General features: G+C 31.8%; 1 protein-coding gene across 1 annotated transcript; it reads left to right on the forward strand.

Moving 5' to 3' along the window:
- The first annotated feature begins 599 nt into the window (after positions 1-599).
- LOC107907982 (uncharacterized) lies at positions 600-1,415 on the forward strand. Its single transcript, XM_016835272.1, has one exon. The coding sequence runs from the start codon at positions 600-602 to the stop codon at positions 1,413-1,415; it is 816 nt and encodes a 271-aa protein (XP_016690761.1).
- The last annotated feature ends 10,013 nt before the right edge of the window (positions 1,416-11,428 follow it).

The following is an 11,428-nucleotide window of genomic DNA, read 5'->3' on the forward strand; positions in this document are numbered from 1 at the left end:
CGAGGGAAGTTAGAAAATTTTTGGGGAGGAGCGGAATTTAGTTATATATTTTTATTAGAGTTAAAATGTAATTTCATCATTTTAGTAGCTTATGTCTTTATAATTTTTTAAAGGACTATATAAAAAAAATATTTTTTAGAAGTCAAAATATAGTTTTATCATGTAGTATAAATTTAAAGGAAAAAATTTCATTTTAAAAAACCAAACTCTATTATCCCTAAATACATCCTCCATATTTATTTTACTGTATATAAATATCAATCTTTTCGGAATTCAAAACTGATTCTCCCTTTCAATATCAGGTAGAATTTGAATTTAAATATTGCAATAAACATTTGTGGGTTTTGTATATTTAATGAAAAGCATTGGGCAATCACCTATATATAGAGCAGCCGTAGGAATCTATTCAAACCATCAAGATCGAAAGCCCCGTACCAAAAATTATTAAGTATCCAAAACTAAAAAAACAAAAAATACTACTACTCTACCATCTTCCAGCTCTGTTTTTCTTCAAGTTTCTATTTCTTTAATAGCCCTCTGACTCTGAAAGCAACCTTCAACCTTCTCTTTTATTTCCCTCCTTGTCTTGTTAAGACATCATGGATTCCTTCGAATTTGATAACGTCAAGGCCGAGAAAGAAGATGCCTTATGTCGATACAACATGGAGAGGAAGTTGATGATCGGTTTTCGGTTAATCGGGTTTTTGTTGGTTTTATTTTTGCTATTATGGCTTTGCTTCCCCACCATCGTCGAGTCTGCTGGTCATTTTCGCCGCCGTTTTGTTTCTGCTTTTAACAAACCTCTCTTCACTTTCATCATTGTAAACATCATCATCCTTGCCGTTTATGCTTTGTCTAACCAAAAAAGGACCCACAAACAAAGCACTAGAAACAACATCTACGACGAATACGTCAGCTCTTACCGGAGCATACCAGCGACATCTGCCGTTCTGACGGCCAACGTATCCGACTTTCCAGTCACGGAGGTGTCGACGGTGGACAAACGAATCGTGTTGGTAGAAAATGCGGTTGCTGCTTCTCCAGTAAAGCAGCGAGCTACGATAATTGATACAATTACAGAAAGTAAAATTTCGGTCTCAACAGTTAAACAACCTAAGACGAAGCTTTGTTCAACTGAAGTGAAGCAAAAACATTACGAAAGAAGTCGATCAATGGTATCAGAATGTCGACAGAGAGAGTCCTTCCGGGAGTTTCGGAGATCGGAGACAGCTGTGAGTAGCCGAGAAATGGTGATGTCAGGCATAGAGCCGGCGAGGAAATCAATGGAGGAAATGAGCAGTGAAGAGTTTCAGTTGATAATTGATAGTTTCATAGCTGAAAGGAGGAAGACTCTGATGCAAGAAAATATTGGTCACTATAGTAGGAGAAAAGAATCCATTGTAGGTATGAAATAGGGGATTAGATAAAAAAAAAAAGTTTAATGAGTTAAAAACAGAACTATCTGGATCATCCAATTATTAGGTTATTGGATGGTAAGTGATTACTGTTTGAGATGTACATTGATATTATTTCCCTGGTTTTGTGGGAGTAAAGATTAAGATAAATGAGATGATGCACTTCTTGTCTTTATTATTGCTTTCTTTGATCATTGCATTGGACGTTCGGTTAAGGCTCGACTCCCATTACTTGGGTGGTAAATATTGATATCCAAAACCCCCGGTTAATATTTATGCTTTCAAAATGTATGCATTGTTTTATTAATTTTGGGATAAAAAGTAGGATTTTAATAATTCAATGACAAGAATTAAAACATTACTTCTTTTATAGCCATTAATGATATAATTTACACGTAATTTCAGTTTTCATTCAAAATTTATTTTAATTGTATTACGATTTCCTAGCATAATAGGTTTGCATCTTGATTTCAGTCAACTTTATGCGTCATATTCTTGGGAGTCCACTAAAAATTCCATTTCCAGTCATCTTCTAACTCGTGTTCAATTGTTTCTTTTCATCTTTACTAATCAACACCCAGAAAACAGAAAGCTACAACGATGAATGCCAAAAAATATATAATAGAAAAATATTAGAGTAAATAAAAAATTGTCATATTTAATCATTCAATTTATTTTAATAAATAATATAATTAATAATAAAAATTTAAAAAAATTAATTAATTATTAAAAGTTAAATTTCTACAAATTTAATATAATGGATTAATTGATGTTTTTTTTTCGACATATAAACTTATATAATAATATTAAGTGCAAAGAAATATGTGAAAAGCAATAAAAATGGTGGGGCCACGAGGATTAGCTTCATCAGTACCCAATCATGAAAACTTACACTGTAATCCAAACTAATTTAACATAAAATGCACTAATAAATTAGAATGTTTGATGAATTTACTGCCAAAAAGCATGAAATCTTCCAGGGGAAAGTCAATAACTTTTGCTCTACTTTAGCCACGCCCTATATACCTATAAACTCAGTAGCTTTGTCTTTATATCATTACCTACACTAATTAGTGGGCCTTTGAGATACTCTTAGGGCAAAAAATAGGGCACCATCCGGACAATGTTCCCTACATCTGCTTTTGCCTACTCAACTTTTTCTATCATTTATATAAATAATGGTCATGTTCCGATGGTTTCCATTTCTTATCTATTAGTAGACTATAACAATTCAGGAAATCTACAACCAAACCAACCAGTATAATAATTCAGGAAGCATCCTTTCATTCACCTACAACTACAACTACAACTACAGTGGTTATGGTATATTAATTGGTATAGCTAACCTTTAATAAAACATGGTGTTGATGCGATTATCAGTGCATGCTTGACAAACGGAGCAACATAGTGGCTCGGTGGTTGCAGGGGAACATTGGTTGGCTTTTGGGTTGGGTGGGGTTTGAGAGCCTCGTGAGGTGTGGGGTTATTCTTTTATGGTTTAATTCATAAATTACATCCTAAACTATACCTCTTTTCTCAATTTGGCACTTAAATTTGTTTTTGATAACAAGTGATACTTAAATTATTCCTTCATTATCCAAATCACTCAAATCTTAACACCATTAAAAAAAATCATTGACCAATTATATCGTGCCACATAGGCTTCCATGTGTTATTTTCCTTATTTGATAATTTTATATTAATATTAATATTTAAAAATATATAAAAAAATATTTTTTCACACAATATAGCTGTCCATCAAACAAAGATGAGACACAATATAATTGATCAATGATTTTTTAAATATTAATATAATTAATTTTTAATTAATATTATTATAAAATTATAAAATCGAGAAAATAACACATGGATGCTGATATGGCATGATATAATTGGTCAATTCTTTTTTAGAGGTGTGAAGATTTGGAGTGATTTAGATAATAGAGGAATAGTTTAAGTATCACATTTGACTAAAAAAAATAGATACCAAATTAAGAAAAGAAGTATAGTTTAAGGTGCAATTTGTGAATAAAGCCTTCTTTCTATGTTATATTAGAATGAAGTAGCCTTTTCTCTTATCCACTTGTTCTCAAAATTCTGCAACAAAAATTGGAAATTTTCCCCTTGTTTATTGGCCCAAGTGGCCACCAACAGACATATATTTGCTTCCCTTAATTTTGTTGTTTCAGAGCTTGGCACTACACCGCCAAGCCAACTGGTGTGCATAAACTTTAATAACTTCTCAATTATTTTCTGCTTTGCCAAACTCTCATTTGTTCCCTACATTTCAGTAGACTATCTATCTATGTATTTTATTTCTTTTAATATCTCTTTGGTTCCAATTACAAAATCTCGTAAATAGCTGACTGAATCTTAATTGAATTAGTATTAATATTAATATGAATTTGAATATGCTAAAATACAACCGTTTTAAAAGAATACCACATTTCAACTTGGTTTATGCCATTTTGGACCATACATATCATCCCTATTCATAAACAACTTATTCCTTGTTAAAACCATTTAGCACAATTAAAATGATGAAATTATTATTTGGTAGTGTACTTAAAATTAAAGTATTATAAATAAATTCCAGAGGCTAAATTTTCCATTAAAAAGAAAAACGTAAGAGTTTCATGTTAATTAGAGAAACCTTTAAGATTCCTATTTCTGTACAAGTAGGCAGGTTGTAAGTTTCATGTTTGGATAGTATAATATGAAAAAGTTGAAAGGGTAAAGCAATAGCAACAAATCTAAAATTAGTTTTATATATAATATTTGTCTTCATCTGGAGATATAATATCCATTTCTATTCTACTGCTCACTAGCTGTCATTTTGACCTAAAGACGTCTCATCCCTTTTTCCTATAAAATGCCTTGAGCTCTTAGTTTCTGTACCATTCAGATGGCCAAGTATTTCTTTTCATTTCACTACTAATTCTCATTTAAATTATTTGACTTGCTTCAATATATTGTCAGACGTTGTAGTATTAAAGTTGCTGAATAATTTTTGGTATAGTTTAAACACGAATAAAGCACCATAACATTATACTTTTGTTCAATTTTTGTACTTTTGTAAGATAATAAGTTTACTGATTGTGTATTATTTATTGGTTCAACCATTCATATTAGTTTTATTATATATAAACTTTAATTATAATTGAATGATATCTCTCTTACAATCAACCTTTTTTATAACGGTTTCATTTGTCTATTTAGATTTTGTCTCTTATAGAGAAATGATTGTTATACACTTATAACAATATATTGTTATAGAGAGATAATCGTTGTAAACTTATCATCAAATTCATATCGTGAATTTCCATCAAATAAATAAAGTTTGAATTTTTTTTTTGGTAATAAAATAGAGATTAATTACAAAGATAAAGCAGTTGCACTACAAATTGAGTTCCCATCAAGCCAAACTTGGTCAATGATTTCTGTTGGGATATCCTTGAACTTGATAGAACCATACGAGAACTTTTGCGTGCCACCAACTAATATGTTAGCTGTAGCATTAGCTTCTCTTGGAACCTTCTGTAAAACCACCTGCCACTTCCTACTACAAATTTAAAAGACGTTTAATAGATGTATGCATTATTGCTTTTATTCACATTTTCTTTTACATTCTTTCACATGATTAATTACAAAGTTTATAAATCTAATAAGTTCAGTTAATCAATATGAGTTATCAAATTAAAGTTTATCATGAGTTTCTAATTTCAAGTAATCAATTTATAAGTTTATGTTGTTCCAATTTATAATAGGATATTTAATTAGGGAACTTAAAAGTTTATTGAATTGATGTTTTTAATTCCACTCATTGAAGATTATTTTCATTTAATAAAATATGATTAATAGATTTTTCCATGTGAAATTTAATCATTTTATTGAAATAATATTTTAATTAATATCATTTTATTTTAATAAATGATAATTAATAGACTTGCTTGCATGAAATATCTATAATTTTATTTAAAAATTTAGAAAATATGCACTTATAGAGAACTAATTTAATAAAAAATGTACTTCATAACTATGGATGTCATAGTTATAAATGAAAAACTATTATAGAAGATTAAAGTAAAACATAAAAGATCGATTCTACTAAAAACTTGACTATTATAACGAAATATTGTTACAGCAGGTGGCTGTTATAGAGAAGGCTGACTATATTATTAAATATGTTATTGAGCTTCGTCACGAGTAAATTGAAAATTGACTTAGTTGGATAATATTGAAAATATTATTACTTTACAAAATAAATTATATTAATAATACAATAATATAAATAGTAATATAATATGATTTAAACCCATACCTCTAGAGTGTGTTTGGATAAAAAAAATTAAAAATTATGAGGTTTTTAAAATGCTAGCCATTTGTAATATTTAGAAAAAATCGATTATTAGAATTTTATAAATTATAAAATAATAATTATACCAAACATATAAAATACTCCATATGAATATCATTACATTTGTAAAAAATATATAAATATTTTTAATAAAATAAAATTTAAGTATATATATTAGAATTAAATAAATATAATTGTTGAAGTTTAATTTTTATCTTATATTAGGATCATATGTACTAAATCAAATAAAATCACGAGGAATTTAGAAAAGCGACCTCTTAAGGTAGATTTTGAAAAAATGAAATTAAGCTACTAAAATTTCTCTTGAAATTAGTTATAAAATTTAAAATTCTCCAAAATATTTTCATGAACAAGTAAATTCAATTTTAAAATTAAAAAAAATTATACAAATAAAATCCCTCCAATAGATCCCTCATCCAAATACAGCCCTATAATTTTTAATATTTGTATTTTATCATTCAGCTAAAACTTCATTTATTATCTATATCAGTTTTAATCTTTACTCACATTTTTATATGACTTGAACCCAAAACAAAGAGAGACTACAGTGCAAATCACTAAAGATTACAGTGCGTTAAAGAGAGTTAATAAACAAATGAGGTGAACATCATAATCAGTAGAATAAGATTTTAAGAGAAGAAAACCTAATCCTTCTTTGCAACTTTTAATTTTGAAAGATTACATGAATGTTCATATACATATTCCCCACATTTACTACCAAACTGTACCAAGTCTTATTTTATATTTTTTTGTGTCAATACAACATTTTGATATATGTTTTACTTAATAACTAGTACTTGTTTGATAATAATTAACTGAAAAATAATATTTTTAATAATTTAATTTTTTTAATTTAATTTTATAATTCATAATTTATAAAAAAACAAAGGAAAGAATTTATATATATATAAAAATGCTATTAACTAAGATTTTAATATCTGTATTTGCTTAGCATAATATGAATTGCTTTCTTCATTCTTTTTTATCTTTTGTTCCTTTTGGCCATAAATACAATTCAATGCTCAATAGACCATTGTGTTTAAAAAATATCTACATTCGAAATTGGACAGACAATTTTTGGCTCTTATGCCGGCACTAATCATAAAATTGAGATAAAGAAAGTCCACTAGCTAGAAACATATGCGTTTTTGGGTTGGATCTCTCGTCTAGTAGAATATCTGCAAAGAAAATAAAATTATGGAGGCCGTTCAAGCTTTTATTGTGAGATGCTTCCAATACTTAAAAGTCGACCAAGCTTTTGATAGCTATTACATTGTATATTTGAAGTCAATTTTATGATTGACTTGTCTATAACCTTGGAAGGATTTTTACTTGGCCAAATATTGTGCTTAAAGCTTTGTTGCTATGAAGTAGGAGTTAAGGCTGTGCAAATTAGGAATCCCGTAATCTAGAGGAGGAATTTGTGTTGTGTGAAACATGTTACCATAAACCAATAGTTTGGATTCTTGTTATGTAATAGGACTTTAGGTTGCACAAGTATGATTTTGCTACTATACAGCAAGGGTCTAGGTTGCACAGAGAATGATTTCGTTGCTTGGGTGGGGACAAGAGCTTGGGTTAGGTGGAGGAAGATTTTATTGCTATGGTGCAAGAGTTCAAGTTTAGCATGGTAGGAGTTTGAGCTATGTCGTGTAAGATTTCACTTATATGGAGGAGTTTGGGTTATGGGGAGTAGGATTTCACCATTGTGGAGAAGGAGTTGAAGATGCTTAGAGTAAGATTTGGGTTGCATGAAGCAAGAGTTTGGTATGTGTAGAGTGAGGTTTCATTGCTATGGAACATGTGATTGAGTTGCTAGAAGTAGGAGTTTGCTATTATGAAGTAGGAATTCACATTATTCAGAGAAGGATTTCATTGCTTGGGTGGGAGCAAGACATTGGGTTAGGTGGAGGAAGATTTTATTGCTATGGAGTAAGAGTTCGGGTTTAGCAGAGTAGGAGTTCAAGCTATGCCATGTAAGATTTCACTAATAAGAAGGAGTTTGGGTTATAGGGAGCATGATTTTATCATTGTGGAGCAATAGTTGAAGATGCTTGGAGTAAGATTTAATTGTTATGGAGCAGAAGTTTGCATTGCGTTGCTTGAAGTTTGCTATACGAAACAACATTTTACTATTATCGACCTATAATTTAGGTTGCATGAAGCAAGAGTTTAGGCTAGGCAAACTAGAATCTCATTGTTATGTAGCAAGATTTTGGGATGTACAGAGCGATATTTCATTGCTATGGAGCACATGATTGAGTTGCTCAAAGTAGGGATTTGCCATTATTAAGTAGGAGTTTGAATTACTCAAAAAAGGATTTCACTATTTGGGTGGGAGTAAGAGCTTGGGCTAGGTGGAGAAAGATTTTATTTTATGGAGCAAGAGTTCGAATTTAGCAGAATAGGTGTTCAAACTATGTCATGTAAGATTTCATTCATATGGAGGAGTTTGGGTTATGAAGAGTAAGATTTTACCACTATGGAGTTGGAGTAGAAGATGCTTGGAGTAAGATTTATTTGTTATGGAGTGGAAGTTTGCATTGCTCGAAGTAGGATTTATAGAGCAAGAACTAAGGCTGCAAGGTGTAAGATTTCACTATTATGGACCTAGAATTTAGGTTGCATGAAGTAAGAGTTTGGGCTAGACGAAGTATGATCTCATTATTATAAAGCAAGAGTTAAGGATGTGTCGAACGAGATTTCATTGCTATAGAGCATGTGATTGAGTTGCTTGAAGTAAGAGTCTGTTATTATAAAGTAGAAGTTCGCATTACTTAGAGAAGGATTTCACTGTTTGGGAGGGAACAAGAGCTTGGGTTGTGTGGAGGAAGATTTTATTGTTATGGAGCAAGAGTTTGGGTTTAGCAAAGTAGGAGTTTGATCTATGTCATGTAAGATTTCACTAATACGGAGGAGTTTGGATTAAGAGTAGGATTTCACCATTGTGAAGCACAATTTGAAGATGCTTGGAGTAAGATTTAATTGTTATGGAGCAGAAGTTTGCATTGCTCAAAGTAAGATTTATGGATCAAGATTTTAGGCTGCACGAAATAATATTTCACTATTATGGACCTCGAATTTGGGTTGCATGAAGCAAGAGTTTGGGATGTGCGGAGCGAGATTTCATTGCTTTTGAAGTCTTGTGAGAATTGTAAAAAATGCTTCATTTTTATTTTTGTGAAACTAAATCCCTATATATGCACATAATATCCTTTACATATAGGCTTGATAGGCTCCTATAAATTAGGAAATGCAAAATCTTAACTAATATATAATATTAGTATTTTAGGTAACTAATCTCCTAAGAATCAACTATCTTAACAAATATAGAATATCAATATTTTAGGTAACTAGTCTCCTAAGAATCAGCTATATAGTGTGATACAACTAATCACATGTCTAGATTGATTTCTTACACTCTCCATCAATCTAGGCAATATATGTTCACCAAACTAATTATATTACTTAGTTGAGTGAGATTAGGCCGGAACAAAGCTTTAGTTAAGATGTATGTTGCTTGTTACCTAGATGGGACATAGTTGAGCGAGATTGTCTAGCTTTCAATTTTCTCAATTATGAAGTTTTTGTCAACCTCCACATTCTTAGTTCGATCATGATCGACTGGATTTTTGGCAATTGCAATTGCTGACTGGTTTTCACACATGATCCTGATAGGATTCGATGTTCCAATCTTAAGTTTGTTTAGTAGTTTTTATAACAAAATTCCTTCATAGATGCCTAAGGCTAATGCATGGAGCTTGGCCTCAGCACTGCTACGTGCCACCATTTCCTTTTTTATTTACTACGCCATGTCATTAGATTTCCTAAATAAATGAGCAATATCTAAATGTAGATTTTCAGTCACAATGAGATTATGTCACACTCAGTCATCTTTTAAGTCCCTAAATTAAAGGAAAGTTGGGATTAAATTGATGGATTAGTAAATTGTCGGCTTCACTATGAATTTTAAAATTTTAGTGGTTGAATTGTGATTAGTTGGATTTCAATTCTGGTTTAGTATCAACCTTGGCATGAACTATCCTTTCTCAAGGGATAGTTCACGGAAGGTCTGACTCCCTAGCATTAGGATGGCCTTCCGAAATCACTGCCTTCTCGTCTCCACTCAATAGCTACTCTCGTTGACGCACGATTTATTAGATCGCTTCTTGCCGTAACTTCGAGCAACCTCGGGCTGGTCCGGTCCCACTCGTTTGGAATCAGTTACTTCCTTAGTGGGAGACAAAATAATTAGCAATGATTGGTTATAATAGACTAATGAGATCTTTCAAACTTTAGCTAAATATATGTGTGTGAGAAGAAAGATTTCTCTTGAATTTAGCAGGTAATCTCCTTCTTATCTAGAACATCTTGTTCGGTTGCTCTGAAGAAGAAGATGTTCAAGAAAGCTCTATATGAGGTGGTAAAGGTGGGGTTCAAAGTCTGGGAAGCCAAGAATTCGATAAGCTGGTAAGCTCTAAGCCTCTATGTACTCGTGGGTTAAAGGAAAAAGAAATAAGAATTCTTGAAAAGATTATGTAAAATTTTGGATTATAGGTATTAAGGTTTGAATATATTTGATTTCACCAATAAATGGTTGCTAAGCTTAACTGCTAGGACGAAGGAGGCTGTGACATTTGGACAAGATAAGTCATCGAGGATAAAGGAAGCGAGGTGAGTTTCTATACTCTACTTTTGGGTGATCAATGATGTTGTGTTTTTAGTTAAATTAACCCCATGCCTGTCCTGTGTTGTGTCCTAGACCATGGTTGTGTATAAAAGTGATGAATCTATATGCTACGGATGCATAACCTCATAAAAGTATGTGAATGTTTGTAAGGATGCTTGATAATTGTCTGGTGGTTACCTCACGATGTTTGAATATTTGATGTATTGCTTGTTTGTAAATAACACCTTATTTTTGTGTGAAATGCTTGTTCATTATATATGCAAAGTACAGAGGAATATACCTTGACGGGGTATATGGAGATAGGAATAATTGGCACAGTAGAGGAATGGGCAGATTGAAATGGGAATTCAAAGGAGTTAAACAACATCGTGGAATGGTTAGCTAATGGCTCGCTAAAATAAAACTATGATGAAAGTTATCGACTAGTTCTTTAGGGCAACATCGTGACGAAGGTTTATAGGTTCCATAGAGCAAGACCGCGACGGCAGTCTACAGGCTCTATGGAGCGACACCGTGATGATAGTATATAGGCTCTATAGAGAAACACCTCAAAAGAGATATAAAAACTTCCGGAGTCAATAATCACGAAATAGTCTACCGGAACGGTAACTACATGAAAGTTTTCCAAGATGTTAAACATGGGATATACTGCATAAGGCCATAACTTGGGTATGACAGCATGTGGAGTCCACCAAGGTGTTAAACATGGGTTAAAATGTGTAAGATCATATCTCGACTATGGCAACATATAGAGTCCTCCAGGACATTAAACATGAGTTCTTATTGAGTAAGACCGTGGCTGGGCTTATGGCGCTAGGAAAAGTCTGTCGGAATGATGAATCAGGAAACTGATAGAGCCAGAAAAGGGAGATCATGGTCGAACTCATATAGAAAGTAGTATAGTTGGTCAGTTACGGTGCATTTTTGGACGCAGGTTAAATGGGA

This window comes from Gossypium hirsutum, chromosome D02, assembly GCF_007990345.1.
Source record: "Gossypium hirsutum isolate 1008001.06 chromosome D02, Gossypium_hirsutum_v2.1, whole genome shotgun sequence".
NCBI classification, from domain to species: domain Eukaryota; kingdom Viridiplantae; phylum Streptophyta; class Magnoliopsida; order Malvales; family Malvaceae; genus Gossypium; species Gossypium hirsutum.